Source organism: Opisthocomus hoazin, chromosome 14 (genome assembly GCF_030867145.1).
Source record: "Opisthocomus hoazin isolate bOpiHoa1 chromosome 14, bOpiHoa1.hap1, whole genome shotgun sequence".
Classification (NCBI taxonomy): Eukaryota; Metazoa; Chordata; class Aves; order Opisthocomiformes; family Opisthocomidae; genus Opisthocomus; species Opisthocomus hoazin.
The window spans coordinates 6,601,850-6,618,688 of record NC_134427.1 but is presented as its reverse complement, the minus strand read 5'-3'; the positions used below and the strand labels follow the sequence as shown (position 1 = coordinate 6,618,688).

The 16,839-nt window shown below is 35.9% G+C and overlaps 1 protein-coding gene across 4 annotated transcripts in view; it reads right to left on the bottom strand.

The window, feature by feature from the left end:
• The window catches only part of DIAPH2 (diaphanous related formin 2), a 245,851-nt gene that overhangs the window by 115,255 nt on the left and 113,757 nt on the right, over positions 1-16,839 (bottom strand). For all 4 annotated transcript variants that reach the window (XM_075435212.1, XM_075435213.1, XM_075435214.1 and 1 more), the window contains one exon: positions 9,426-9,549. In XM_075435212.1, the coding sequence (XP_075291327.1) occupies positions 9,426-9,549 (124 nt within the window). The remainder of the gene's footprint in view (positions 1-9,425; positions 9,550-16,839) is intronic.

Here is a 16,839-nt window from a genome sequence, read left to right as displayed (position 1 = left end):
TCTTAAACTGGTACCTATCAAAAGTCGAGTCCGCAAAAGTAGATCATTGTACATGCTAGGGAGACACACTCTCTAAAGACTAAGTAAACAATATAAGTACATTTGAGCTCAACAACGTCAAATAGCAGTCTTGGTTTCTTTTCCCCCCCATAGCTTAATAACGTCAATTGAATATATATAACTAAACACAGCACAAATTGCTTGTAATCTGATTTTGAACTTGGCAGGGTCAGTTCTTCAATAGGGTTCAAAATGCTGAGATGCTATGAGCTTGAACAATTAGCAATGCAAAAATAGAAAAAGAAAACACTATTTATTCATTGATGCCCTGAATTTTCTACAAAAAAGATGCTAGTTTGGAAAAGAAAAGCAGGTTGTATGCATGTACTAATTCTTCCTATCTTCTATCACAGTGCTTTCAGCAGTGAGATTTTTTGCCTATGCTGATGAAATACATCAGACCTTCAGATATACTTCTAAGAATGACAAGCACGATCAGTTTAATCAGGTGTGTCTTGGTTGCTTTAGCGTACCCATTTAAATACCATGCAAGTGTTCAGAGATAAAAGGTTTTTAAATGTAACCTCTCATAAAATTATACACTGCTGATTTCCTTTCCAAAAGTGCATTTCAGTAATTCTTTTCTTGCATTTGGGACAACACAAAATAATGCAAATTTGGGGCATTTGGTGGTTGTCAGTCAAGCAGCCAAGCAACTCACTGAAATCTCAAATCTGATACTCAAGTCACGAATTCAGCTTTCTTGGTGGTACATGAACTTAGAACAAAATTTAATGTACACTAACCACATGATTTTTCTTTTTGACTCATTATGTCAATCAGCTATACAAATTCAAGTAAAAAGCCTACAGAGTGTGTAGTGGAAGGTGGGAGTTCTTAAGAGAATTTAGTATCTCATTAACAATCAATTCAAATTGACCCAAGCCTGTAGCAAGGGGAAAAATGTTATTCCTAGTAATTAACTACACATTCTACTTCAAAGTTCATTGCAACAAGAACAATTTGTATACTTAGGAATGCACTAGGATAACAGATATCCAGAGAACTTGAACATCAAATACGAGAAAAAGTTGCTTACAGTCAAAAGCAAACCTACGCATTAATCTGTAGAACTGCAATTCTGAAAAGACAGAAGCAAAAAAAACCCACCTCACCTTCTGTACAAAATGAATTGTAAAGCAAAAGACGTACAGCATAAGGATTTATATTTACTGCTTAAAGCATTTTCCATTTTAAAAGTACTGAGCATATACTAAGAATGGCTTACAAAGAAACAAAAATATCTTTAACTCTTGGGGCGTAGACGGAAAGAAAAAGTTTCCATCTTTTTGTCATGTTGAACTTTTCCTGCCACTAAGAAGAGTATTTCTAAACCTTGTCATGCTGACAGTGCGCCCCTCACCTCAAAATCCAGATTCTCATCTTCACCCTTCTACCCACTGGCCACCTTCCATTCTCCTCTTACTATAGGGTCTTCCAGTCTTTCTCTAGTTGATTGCATTCTCACTTCCCCTTCTGTTTTTTTTACACATCTGACTAGAACATAACCACAGGATGAAAGCGATTAGACAGGAAGCTCAACAGAATCACACCTTCAAATTTAATTCCATTCACATTCCTACTTCAGCAGTTGCCCTTGGCCCAAAAGGGCTTGTACGAACCAGAAGTTAAATAGGAAATGAGCACAGAAAGAGCCAACATACAGGGCGATTTTAAATTTCATCTAACATAGTATTTTTTGCTGTACTTTTCTCAGAGAGAAACTGAAATGGAAACAGAGACCTTGCAATTGAAGAACATTATTTATTGATCACTGTATTTCTAAATACACCGCACATACTTGCATATGGAGAATGCAACTGTAACATCTCTCTTTACCAGGAAGGTAAGACCTTAGGAGGTCTTCTCTGCTCTTTCCTTGGGCTTGAAACTTGTAAATGATGAGTAAGCAAAAAGATATTGAAACAACACAAGATACAGTTTAAACAGAAAAACTCAAAAATCAAAGACTGAACAGGAAATAAATGGTTACTTTTCTGTGCTGTACCTTCAGTAGGCAGTACAAAGTATTCTTCTTCTTCTGCAACTTATTATTTTAATTTAGAAAAAAAAGGGAGGGTTTTCTTCGATGTTGCTAACAAAAAGCTCAATTAATCACAGGTTTATTTTTGAAGAAATATTTTAGCTCATACTTAAATGCAGACAACTACAAAAATTATATATATTTTAAATAGCAATCAATACAAAATAGGAGAAGTCTCATTAAATGCTGCAATACCAGCTCTACTACTGGATACTCATTATAATTTGTTGACATTAAGCAAGATCCTGAACTTTCAACAAGTTCACAATTGTTTCATGCGTAATAGACCATACGATGGACTCAGCTGATCCTCTTAAGAATCAAGCAAATCACAGTTTAGAAGAGTTGAGCAAAGCTTAATAGAGTGCATTTTTCCCCACCGGTGGAAATCTAATCAAGTATTTTTTTTTCCTGAGGTAAGACAAAGAACAGCTGACCTTTTTGATCTCAAACTAGAATAAATCATTCCTCTTGGATTTCCTTCTGCTGTATGCACTCACTAAACAAGACTTTATTCTGTGGTGCTAGCACGTCGTAAGACACATGCTTTCTATTCACTGTTCCTTGGAGTTTGTTTTTCACTGTAAGCAGAAGGCTTAACTTTAAACAAATGCTCAACACTAAGAGTAACAAAACACCTTGATTACATGCGTATAAAGTAACCATAACTAAAAAATGGGAGTCATGCTACACCTAGAAGCCAGGTATTTCTGTTCTTTTGTTATTCATCACATAACTTAATACTTCATAACTTTCAAACTACAGTAAGTGCTTTTTCATTACTTTTTCTGGACAACGTAGGTTTTTTGTCTCAGAGCAGGGGGGCAGAGAAGAGAGCGAGAGAGAGGTAGGGAGGGGATAGGAACCAGGTTCCTTGAGAAGTCCATTAAAAACCCAACCTTATTGATGTGCAAAATTAAGTAAGGTAGACCATCTTTCACTAGACAGTGTTTAGGAAAAGTATTTAATCTGGGTAAATAACTATGTTTTCCAAAACTAGTTCTTCTAGTCAAGAATGGCACTTTCCAATTAAAATGCTTTCAAATGTCATTTTTGTAGCTAGCAAGAACAAAAATTTTATATAAATATTATAAAAGGCACATGTATGAAATTCTCTAAGTATTACACATGACCTGAAACTTGAAAAAAATCATTGAATGGTTTTCTTTTCCAGTTCCTAAAGTACTGAAAAATGCCTCTACACCTAAAAAGACATTCAAACACACTCAGGCAAAAGACAGTTACTTTAAATGTAGGGGCATATACAGAAGTTCATAGAAATTTTCCCCCTTTGGGGTTATTTTTGAGAAGCCCCCAGTTATGAGCAAATTCAGATATTAATGCACATTGTCATGCAGAAATGAAAGCAACAGTGCATTTCAAATTATCTGAAAAATAAAACCAGGCTTTCCTAAAAATGACATCTCCAAAGACTTTGAGTGAATTATTTTTCCATAACAAGCTAGGAGGAAATCCCAAGTGTTAGCAGATGACAAGAGTGTTAATGCCATTAACATTCGTTCAGCACTCTGTGTCAATGGGTAAATGATGTCCTGCTGCTCAGGCACTCTGAGAGAGGAAAGCAGGTTCACAGCCATTTCCCAATGCTGAGATCCAACTCAGAGTGTATGCGCTTCTTCCCTAGTGGCCTGCTGTAAGGGATTCTGCAGTACAGTGGTTCGTATAAGAGAATTACCAGTTGATGTTTAGTGTACATAAAATATTTTTTAACATTCTCAGTGCATAAAAGTCCCACACACACTTAAAGCAGACTGCTCCCCAGATCACTTCATTACCACTGAAGTACATCAAGTAAGGAACTAATAAAACTCACATTTAGTTGTGAGGCAACAGTCATTATTAGATGGAACTATGAGCATAAATACATATCAAATGAGTATATATGCCTTTCAAGAAGGCAGCTTTTTTACTTCACAAAAAGGATTCTGTTTTAATGAATGGTGTTCCTTTCTGAAAATTAAAATTAGTTCACAAATCACTGCTGTTCTATTTAATGATAAAATGAATACACAAAGGTTTGAAAATTTTTATCTGCAGTAATTTTTGTTATTTCATTCAAGGTTCTCTTAATTTTGCAATTCTTTAAAAGTAAGCTTTTAATTTTTCACATGTATGCAACCAGTCAGAAAAACCAAGTGGCACCATTTATTGCCCTGGTAGGGAAGAGATTTTAACAAGATTATGTTAAAATCTCTTACTAGGGTAAATGATACAGCTGAAAAACAGAAAAGCTATACACAACCTTCATTTAAGGACACACTAGTACATCCAGGATACACTATATAAATAAATTAATGTAAGATTGTTTATGAACTATGCAACGGTCCAAAAGCAACGCAGCAAAGAGTCACTCTTTAACTAGCAGGATAGCAAAAAGCATGAACAGAACGCCCAGGGATGAAGCAGCGGGCCCTCCCGCCACCCTAGCTCCTCCACATCTCCCTTCTCTGAACGCCGCTCCTGCCCATTTTCTAGAGGAATAAGTGTTTGTCACTGGGGGTGCATGCCCATCTTGGGAGCAGGGAAGAGGTGGTGTTTATCATTTATTTATCTACATTTCCAAGTGAAGATTAATTAATAAGTTACCTCTATACAACTTTCCACTGCTCCCTCTAAAATAGCCTTTAATTCTGTTGTCTTTAATCTTTCTCAATAACATTTAAAGTTAAACCCCATTAATCTTAATATCTTCCTCATTCCTCAACTAAACCAGTCGCGTTTTAAAATCACTAAAAAGAAACCCGCATATACACCTACGGCAACTAACTATAAAATTCAGAGTTTTTCACTTGAAAAAATCTTCAATTAAGAGACATAAAAAACTGAAATAAAACAAGGAGCGGAAGCCAGATTTGTCAGTCTAATTACTTTTCTAAACTGTTGAATCTGAATCCCCAGTTCTGCTTGAACCTGGGCTAAATATAAAAGAAACCTCTCACATTTAAAGTTAAACTATTTACAGTTTGATTTCCAGTAAAGTACAATTCTAGCCATGGATCAGATCACAAAAAAGTTGTCTCAAGAATCGCGCATATGTTTTTAATATAGCACGAAATTCACAGAAAGTATATTTTAATGTATCTCCTTTCTTTTTTTTAAACCATACCATATTCATATGTTACAGCATAGCTGTAATCCTCAGTTTGAAATAAACTATTTGTGGTGGCCAACCACACAGGTCAGCTTCATGATCCCAATGACTTCAGACTGTTACCAAAATCCCTATACAAAGACAGAAAAGCTAAAAATCTAGCATGACAGTAACTAGAAAAAATGCTTCAGAATTCATTTCAGAATCCCACAGAAGTATTTCCATAAAGCTATCTCAAATAGTCCATAGTCTTCACTACAAACAACCTAGACACAAGCTCATGAGATGCAGAACTGTGTCCCAGAAAGTAGTGATCATGGAAGCAAGTCTGAACTGTGTTTACTAATTCAACGTAAAGTTCCACTACAATGATGGTGGTAACAGAGACAGTTCCTTGATAGACAAAGAGATAAATAATATTACATTCTCTACTCTTCACACCTATGAAGCTACAAAATGACTGAAATACTGTATTTAGTGGAAATCAGTATTTCAAATGCATATTAAAAAATACCAGTAAAGACTGGGGATAAAAGTCCTAAACTAAAGTGAATCTACTTTGTCATTGCAGATAGATTTAAGTAACCTGATCACAGTATAAAAATTCTCACACGGAGATAAACATATCTACCAACACGCAGGTCCCAAAAAACTTCTAAGGCTGTTAAATTGTCACAATGCCTAGAAACCAAAACCGTGAGTCAAATCAACATCATTACATATATTTGAGAGAAAAATCATTGGTACAATCGATTACAGATGCAGCAGAACTTATACTAGTTGGAATTTTAAAATGAAGATTGTATACTGTTATACAATACATGCTTGTAGTTAAACAAGAAGGTATGAAGTTGATAGCGACATTATTTGCTGAGACTGTTCTATTATGCTTGAAATCAAATCATGTTATCATACTACATCTTAGTTACTAATCACTTACGAAAGATAGCGATCAACCTACAGCTACATCATCTGAATTTCTTTTATTATATGCATTAAGCCTTACGATCATAAATGGAAAAAACCACCCTTCCGCAGGAAGTCACACTGATGCAATTACAAAACTAATGCACGTGAATGTAAAACTGAATGTGCTTCTGTCATCAGGTCCCTTCATTTAGTTGCTTATAGTCTTACTCTAAATATAAACTATTCAGATAAAATTAACCCATTGCCCTCAGTTTGTAAATAATGAAAATGTATTAACATAACCATTATCATATCAAGTTAGCAGACTGCAGTCAAATATACATTAATTTAACAGCTTTAATTTAAAGTTTTTTAATCAATGAGATCTGTTTACCTGAACATATTACTTCCGCAATATATAGCAATTTTTTAAAAACAAGTTGTGGAATAGTAACATACCACTCTTTCTGTCTTTGTATTTAATTCCTAAATTAGTTTTAAGTTATTTTTAAACATTTGTTACATCAAGTAGTATGCGTTAAGGTTAACGAATTGTACACGCTACATAAAAAATTGATTAAGTGAAATCACAAATCAGGCCACTTGAAAATATGTCAAAGAAAAAAATCCTAGATAAAAATGTAAGCAGAATTTCTATTCATCTTTGTCAGTCACAGTACCAAAAACTTGCCTTATTTGCTGAAAAAAGTTTAAAAGTCTAAATTTAAGTGATTTCTTTTATAGCTTTTACTTCTATACTACTAATATTAATGTTATTATTATGAATATTATGAATGGTACTTTTATTGTCATTTATCTCCTACCTCAATATGCTACCACGTAACACTCCTTTCGTATTCTCTGAAGCAAGTCTCATCCCAATTACCAGAATACAGCTTTGTTTATTAGCAGGAACAGGACAGAGAAACTGCCTTTAATTATAGCAGAGTTCCTGCATCCGAAAACTCTCTACTGAGAGATGATTTATGTTCAGACACGTCTTGAGTTTTCTGAAACACTGAAGCAGACAGAGGGATGTTCAGCCTGAAATTCTTTAACTTTCTAATCTCAGTATGTGCTATCAACAAGTCTGCAGCAAGCTGACAACAACAAAAGAAATACATACTGAAGACTACGATATGATTTCTCTTCCCCCCCCAACATTTAGTCTCCAGCCTAAAAAAAAAAAAAAAAATGGGCGTGTAGAAAATTTCAAAATATTCAGCGAGAAGCAGATTCGATCACTTGACATAACTGGAGATGACTTTCTAAAAAAGAAAAGCACCATTTATCAGGTCATCTATTAATTATGAAAACATAAATCCTTAGGCAGAATCAGTTCATTTCTTACAGTCTTATCTATGTTGTCAAGCCACCAAATCCACTGGTATGATACAAGCCGTTAGACATCTACAGTTCAGGGTGCCTATTTTAATTATCAGGAACTGAAAATCCAGCTGTGAGATCACTGTGCGTGCACTGAAGCAAGGCTGCCCAGGAAACATGTAACAATTGATTTTCAAAAACTTCATACGATAGTCATACTTTTGCTAATACAAAAACACATTTGTGCCTTTTTTTTTTTAAGACTCTTTTGCATTGTCAGACAATCTTTCTTCTTTAAGAAATTCAAGTGATAAACCACAGAGCCGAAGAAGGTAAACATTACCTACTTGGCTCTTTGTTCTCACCAAATGGCTTGAGTGATGCCAATCATTTTTATAAATACAGTAAATACATAGGTAGCAAAACAACAAATGGCAAAGCACTTACTCAACACTACTGAAGAATAACGTATATAACCTGTAAAACAGAGCTGTCAAGCTTACAAAGAAAACACAGTTGCAAAAGATGCGTTTCAATATGTTGGTTTCATTTATGAACAAAAGTGGGCCTTGACAGCATTCAGCCTACACACACGACGACAAGGCAAAGAAGAATTACAAGGCAATATTATAAGATTTTCTGATGTGAACATATCTCAGGGAAATAAGCTTTTTTTTTAAATAGCTGAACTGATAAATGTAATGACTAGCAAGTCTCTTAACCTCGCAAATAAGACAAGGTCGATGAGAATATCTAAGCCACAAGAAACAATTTTCCACTTAGTCATGAGTTGTCTCTCTTCAGCTACTTTCCTGCAGTCTTGTCAGAAACTTAAAATAAATCCATATAGAGAAGTTCTTAAACATCTTCCTGTGAATTGCTGTCACTGATATCATTCAGATTGTTAATCCCGCTAAAACTTACTTTCCAAATACACAGAGGTCAGGAGAACCTCTTCATTACGTTCACCTACTAAACATGAGCAGCTACGAATGGCTTTAGGCATCAATCCCCTCTGGTTTTTTTTTTCACCTTGCAAAACCCACAAAACCACATAACCATGACTTCTGTCTGGTTGCAAGCAGGAAGAACAGATGTCACATGAACTATCTCAGCTTCAATAAACGCACAGAACGCCTTGGACTTGGCCACGTACTGTATTTGAAATACTTCCATATATACAGAAATGTGCTTTATGCAAAATAAAAGCCTGCAAATTTCTTGGAAGAAAAAAAAGGACTTTTGCTTAGTCTTTCTAATAGTTTTGTGATGATCTTGCATCTACAATACACTTGTTACTCCATACTTTTGAGCAAAAGTAAAGCGGGATACATGAAAATTTTGGAGGGCAAATGGGCTAGACAGGCTTCATTTGGTATTCTCCCACAGATTTTACTTACTAGTACTTAAACAATCTCCAGTCTCTATTAATAAAAAAAATTTAATAAATTATTATATTATCTATTAATAATAAAAGGACAAATCACTCCTCAGTACAAAAAATGTAAATATTTTTTCTCTAAAATGGTCTGTTCAAAAAAAAAAGGAAAACATGAACAAAGTAATATTGTCCCCTTCAAAAATAACACATCTAGAGCTAAAATAAAAAATAGTCTCACTTCTGCTGCTGATAGCTTTCTAGATTGAAATGATTCAACAATTATCACTAAATACTGTGCTTTAAGGAAAAAAAAAAAAAAACCCCAAACCCGATATTATCATCTTTATGAATGGTCATTATATCTACTTCCTTCAAGAAAGGTACCTGGTTTCCTCCTTGCCAGTCTGATCATAAATGCTTTAATTTACACTGTTACATGTTTTCCTACATTCAGCATGTTCTGTTACACTTCTCTCTGCACTAGAATAAAAGTACTGAAAAAGAGACTTAAAACTTATTTTCCAGTGCTGTAAATACTTAACCAGACAATCAGAACGTTCAGATCACCAGCGAAGACATGCAAAAAGGATATGCTCATCTTTTCTACAAACTTATCATGTTCATCCTGTGTTTTAGGGAAATTCTCAATGTCATCTTCTAGGCGCTTGATCTGATGGTTCATTGAATCAAGGTTGCTCTTCAGAGTCTGGGCTGAAACTAAGGAAAAAATGACAATGAGTAAAAAGCTTCCAGATTCCAGAAAGGGTATCAGAGGGGAAAAAACAATGTCAGTATAAATAGGAGAATGATTCCTTTAAGTAGACTCACATTTTTCTGAATTACTACTCATAAAAATCCTATTATTCATAAAAGTTAAGTGAAAATATCTACTGTAATATACCAAGAAATCATATTTAATGTTGAAATGTCACTACTTAATTCTACCATTAATTCAAATTATTCAATTTCTATTTAAATTTATTGGTAAAAATTCTAATGTTTCATTCTTTTAAATCTAGTTCAAAGATTAAAAAATAACCAAGGTTCAAAGAGATTTTACCTTATTAATGCATGTAGCTAGTTAAATGAATGATCTTATTAACGCATGTACTCAGTTACAGAAATTATTTAAGGGACAGACATGGAGAAAAGATCAAATATTTCTCTTTTATTGAAATTAAACTGATTTCTAGAAGCCAACATCAGTGAAATCCTCCGTTAACATCAAAGGTAGATCTGAATAATAAAAGTTACTGATAATTAAAAAGAAGTAAAGGACTCACAGTACAGCACCAAAAAGAGAGGCTGCTCTAGAGAAATGAGGCTTCTCGTCATGTGCTATTGTAATGTAAACCCCTATTTCTGTAACTTGTACTAAACAACCACTGACACATCATGAGAGAAACCTCCACTGGAAATCATGACATCACCATCGCACAAAGCAACTCCAGAACTAGATGAAAACCAGAGTCTCTGCAGAGAAGCCCCTGACAAATAGTAATATTAAAACAAACTGAATCCACAATACTGAGTTTTACGACATAATCCATGAAGTCCACTTATCATTCTCAGTTTAATCATAAAGAGTGCCTTGACAAGCACTTCCTTGCAACTTAAAGATGCATTTTAGAATGAAATTCTATTTTCTGTTCTTTCCCACTCTTGCATAGTTTACAAACATATGCTTTCAAGAACAAGCGGACAATCTCGACATCATCCTTCCCCAAAGAGCACTGTCACATTTGCACCATTTCACACCCTTCCTCCTCATTCAGTAGGGGATATGTCAAGTATACTTGGTTTCAGAGGCAACTTATACTCTACAAACTACATCACCTTTCGTGCCAGTGCATATAATGTTGGTCGCTTCTTAAAAAGACAGTGCCAGAAACAACTTTTGCTACATGGAACCCCAGCTGAGAACATCCAGCACACGGTCTACTCTTCAGTAATCGGCCAAGTCAATGCTCTTGACTACTGGCAGGCAGCTGCTCTACAAAGCTAACACTGCAGATCTGCATCCCAGCTAACCCCAGAATACTTTGCGCAGTCAGGATAAGCATATGACTTTTGTTTCTTAAGGGGCTTCCACTTCTTATTTTTTGATGCTAAGACATTTGTCCAAAAGTAGCACAGATTATTTTCAAAAGAACGGTTTATCTTCCTAATTTCTTGCAACTTAAAAAACTGTGCTGTGACCACGTAAGATTAAACAGTAGCAGGAACCTGATTCGAGATGGCTTGAAAAATGGTGTATAGGAAATAAAAATCCTGTAAATAAGGAAGCTGTTCCCAGAACAAAATAAATTCTATATTCTTTTTAAGTAATAATTCATATCAGCTGTAACATCACAGATTTACCTTTTCACAAGCACGTTCAAATACATTAGGCACCAATATAGTTGTCTATCACAGACAATCTTGATCTTAATTTCAATTTTGTCTATTTTATACTGGGTACCAAAAGAACTACTAATCACGTAATCTTAAAATGATAGTGAAAGAGCTTTTTAAGCTTAAATCAATTGGGGGAAAAAATAAATTAATCTATACTGACCACAGCATGCTTGTGGTTATTAACATTCAAGAGTTAACCTTGAAATCAACCACTAAAGCAGTCTGAACAACAAACATTATCAAAGCTTTTAAGGTTATAGGTGCATTAGTTTAATCATTCGATATTGTCAGGAAAAAAATATTATTATAGGATGTTATGTAGTTGGATAGGCAGACAAACAGCACAAAAATTAAATGCTAGAACTGAAAAACAGGAGTATGCAAATGGTAATTTTGCTGGTAAAAAGAACAGCTGCTGATAAGTAAATAGGCAACAGAACAGATAAATCTTCACTGTTTTCAGCAATTTGAAAATATGGAAATGCATGACTGCTTAGCACGAGCAGTAGTTCATTTTTGTCTGAAATTTATAAGTGCAAAGAAATTCATCAAGCAATGACAACTAAGAAATCTTAGCCCCATGATTAGCATGGAAGAAAACCATTCTCAGTAACTCTGTTTCATAAAACTAAGTTCAGAAAACAGTTCAGATTAGGTGCAGGCTGACTTTGAAAGTACGAAGGAACTCTACCCAAGCAACAAGGCTGCATTCAGAAGCTGTGCTTCACATAACTAACTTCTATATTCACACTGAATTATCAAAAAGCACTGCAGAATATTCATTTTTGCACACTACTTATTGCTTAGCCCAGTCAAATGTACAAATTTCTGTTCAAACAATTTATGAAGCTGTTGTTCTGCAAGACAAGCTTAAAAAGACCAGGCAACAGGAAACACACATATAGACTATGATTAAGTATCTGCATTCCCCCCCCTAAAACTGTTTTATTAGAGATTTACTACTTCAGTAATGTGAAGAGGAGGCAACATGAATACCTTGTACTCTTTCAGGGAAAATCAGATGAGTTTCTTAAAAGCCTTGCAAGGTTCTAATTTATGAAAGCATAAACTCTACTTGCAGCGAAATGGCATTTCTTTGAAACCATGCCATAAATGCACATACTAAACAGCCTGTCTCTATCACTTTGCTCCTCCAAGCTGGTGATAGCAAGACAAAGGCTTGTTCACCTTCAACTTGCCCATCATTCCACATGAAAATTAGGCACCCCAGTAGAACTAATCTGAAAATATACACAAAAGGTAGCATTTGGTCTTCCATGACACAGAAGCACAGTTCAGGAACCATTATCGGGAAAGCTTCTCTGTACCAGTAATTACAATACTGTTCTACTTACTGTTGCAGCAGGAGAAAGCAACCAACTAAATCCACTATACAAATATCTGATTACAAGATAGCAACAATGAGGCAAATACCGAAAAACAGGAAAAAAGAAGAAACACCCACCAGCAACAACAGCCGGAGGAAAACCCCCTCCATAACCCCCCCCCACTCTAGAAGGAGCAGTCCCAAAAAAAAGGAAGCAACCTACAAGCAGCCTGGACATTTCCATGTATTAGCAGCAAAGAGAAAATATTCGCCACATTTCAAAAGTCAAACAAATGAACAGGGATAAACAATCCACCTCACCACCCTCACGGCTTTATAGCAGAATTAAGACCCCTATCCATAGTGGAAAAGTCAGCATTTAAGAAACGGGAACTTTGAGAAATCCAAAGAAAGTCCAACTTGCTGACACAGGGAACACTGGAGACAGATGTTTAGGAAAGCATTATGTAGATTCACATAAAACAGGTCCATAAACAGATATCAAAGGGAATAGGCAGGGATGCAATGTGTGCTACGTCTCTGAGAACACGCGCGGGCGGTGGGGAAACAGCGTGTGGAACTGCAGTGCTGGCCCTAAGCAGCGCACCTTGCTGCCAGCACCGACACAGCGTCAGGCTGGGCACACCACTGGGCACTTAGCACATCCTTCGGCCTCAAATCAAACCCCCAGACCTATACATGGACCCACATTCATGGCCAAAGAGAGGAAAAAAGGCAGCAAGATTTCTCAATCTGTACCAAACCGTAACAGAGCATCCCGTTATTTAGCAGTAAGAATAGGCTTGCTTGCGGAGAGCTGCTGCAGCTGTAAGGGGAAAAGAAATACAGCATCTTCAACGTGTACCTCAAACCACCATTACAAAAGGATTTATCAGATAGCGGAAAAATCTAATACCAGACATTAAACATGTATGTTTCAACTAACTGAAGCATTATCACACAGAACTACTATTAACATACAGGATTAAAATAAACAAGGTGAATATGAAGTTATGCATATTAATACATTGTCAGAATTTTTCATGTCAGTGGAAGACTAATATAAACACCTAGATTTATCAATATTCTCTCTGCACAAAGCCTGAATGCAGCTCAGTTAAACATGCACCATTAAATCTACAACTGATTAAAAGATTATTTTATATATTATGATTCATCTACGATGGAAATCCACAGTCACTGAAGAGCAGGCTCAACAAAATTTTGACATGAAAGATGATAATTTTTTTCTTCACTTTACCACTTTCCCTATATTAATTCCCGTTCTGTAAAAAAAAACCCCATCCACTTATTTTGGAGAAAGCAGTTGCACAGACTGCACGCTAAGGAAGGCTTAACGAATGTCTGGTAGACCACTTTAGTCCCAGAAAAATGCTACAAGCAGTTAATCTCATGTTAATGTCAAATGCTAGCTAGTCCCCACAGTCAAGTTAAGCATTCTATATTTACAGTAACACAGTAATAGTACCATAGGACAGACTAATCCTTTCCAAAATAAGATTCCGTCAGACTACGAGCCCTCCGCTATAACAAGGGATGCAATGATACATATTGATTAGGTGCGGTGTCTCTTGCATAATAAACTCAAAGGGTCTCTGATCATGATGCAAAACAGGGACGGCCATGTCCACGTTTAGTAAAAACTCGAAAGTGAGAGCCAATGGTATAAACGACTTCAGTGAGCAAAGGTAAGTCTATATGAAGCAAATGAACCAGTGGATTTGTAAGTCTAGACAGTATTTGTGCCATAAACTACATTCTGAGCATACTAATGATTATTTATTCCTTATTGCCTGAGGGCAGATGGCAAGTAGTCTTTCACAAAAGTCTGAAAAACAGTTTAAGGGGAAATGGGTGAGCAAATACATAATCTGCAGAAATTGTAATCATTGACTACTCAATTCATACCACTAAGTTCATTTTTATTAAAAGAATACATGTTCTGTTGGAGTTAGGTGAACAGTGCTGCTGCAGCCTACTTGAGAATTCCGAGCCCCACAGTGCGCGTGTGCACGCGTGTATCTCAGAGTATGCCTGGATATTATATGTGTCGGTATATATGTATACCTACTGTGATAAATATACCTCACAGGTATACATACATACGTGCATCGCTATACAGATAAACCATTGTGTGACTGTAAATCCAGCATTTGAAGATCAACTCTGAAAAGCAGTACAGATATGGCTTTGGTCATAATTCCTTCTGAATACCAGAGGGGGGGGGGGGGGGGGGGGGAGGAAGATATCTATGTTGCCTTATCACAACACTGATGGTGAAGGAAGGCAATGACACAGCTATGCCTTATCATATCAGACTTCTACAGTAAAACCATTATCTTAGCCAACTATAAAGCAATTGTGCATTGATTCTATCACTCTATCCATTTGCAAGCAGACGTGAACCACAACTCTAAAGTAAGAGCACCTTGCAACCAGTCCAGCCCCAAGTACCTCTTGACTTTACAGTTTAATGAGATTCAGTCTAAAACATTAATTATCTTTCAGTCCAAGATTATGTTTAATGAGGCACGCATGTGCAGAAGATCTAGACTGCTATATTTTTCTCCATCTATAGAGACAAAGGGAGGAGACTTATCAATCCTTATCCAAAAATATCTCAACTGGAATCAAGACCCAAAATCATCACAATATAAATATTTACAAACATATATGACATTTTCGTATGTCTCATCACAGAAAGAAAACAGATACATCTGACACAATTTAAGAAAAGGATGACAGATTTTAAGCACACATCTGGAAAAAATGATACCACACAAGCTAAAAAGTTACAAAAAACAGATTCTGGGTACAAACTATGAACAGATTTTCAGCTTCTCAGAACAACAATACCAGCTATCTAAAGTGAGGAAATTTAATTTAAATATTACACACACCAAAGTGCAAATGCCATTAACAAGCTTGCCTTAACAAGTGAGATAGTGGGGAAAAAACCTCAACCCATTGCCTGTTAGGCCTAAAATCAGACACGTCATAAGCAGCATGTCTTCCTTCTGTCTGGAGCTAGGGAACTGCTCATAATCCTGAAACACTCAATATATCCACAGAAGAAGAGGAGAAATTTCTGTGGGTAGCTTATGTTTAATATCAGCTTATGTACAGAACTGTACTCTGGTTTAGGAAATGAATCTGCTTTTCTGCTCCGGCAATTATGTGCCTATGTACATGTTTTAAGAATAAAAGAGTAATTCTGATGCACATAACACAACTTATTAAGACATTAAGAATCAATTGTAAGTGACAAACAGTGCCTTAGGAGCCCAAAATGCGTTACCACTATCACTATCGACATAAGCCAGTTGTTCAAAATCCTTTCCAAAGCACAGCACAAAGCCATTGATCTCTAAAGTGATATATCAGAACATGAAATCTCTTCCTTTTATTGGACTGTTCACATTATCCGACTCATTACTGGCTCAGAATTGTTTACTTCTTAAAGTCAAATTAATTGGCAGCAAAAGACCAGTTTTCTGAAAAAGAAAAGACTCTCTGTGCCCGTAACATTCCTTTTGGCTGAGTCCTGATAAGTGTTACACTTATTTTTCTGACCTGCATAAATTCTGTGTGTGCCAACCTCCTACATTCTCTCAACTCTCTTGTCATGACCAGCCTTTGCACCTAACTCTTCAGGTTCACCTCACTGACTAAGTTGTAAACAACAGTACAATGTAGAATAAAATCTTTATCAGTTAAATATAAACTGATTTTTCATTTAATAAATAAAAATCTTTTAGAACACAGGCGTTCCAATTTCAGAAACATAACCAGAAGTATCAGTGCTGACCAGTGAGAAGAGTATTTTCTCCAGTAGCACTCTCCTGGCAATACCACCGATATCTCCTACGGAGCACTACAGAAACTCACCTTACTTGGATGTTAATTCAATTACAAAAGTCTTGGAAGACATCAAAAGCTGAGATAATTTTGAAAACAGAGTTTATAATTACAAAATCAGTATCTATTAAATGATCATACTGAAGAAAAACTTCCTGGCAAAAGTATAAGGCAAACTGCAAGTGAGGCAAGGGAAAAAAAGCAACTGGAGTTTTACGTTCTATTCATTGCATCCAGATTTGGAAGTGTTAACTGTAAACGCTAAGTTCTGCTGTGTTTATTTCAAAAGCCCATATTTTGCACTGTCACTATTTCTCCATAGTCCAACTTTGCTTGGTTGGTGTATCAAACTGATACACACACGTGGCAATTCACTGTGAAGCAGCTACGGCACGCCGTATTCA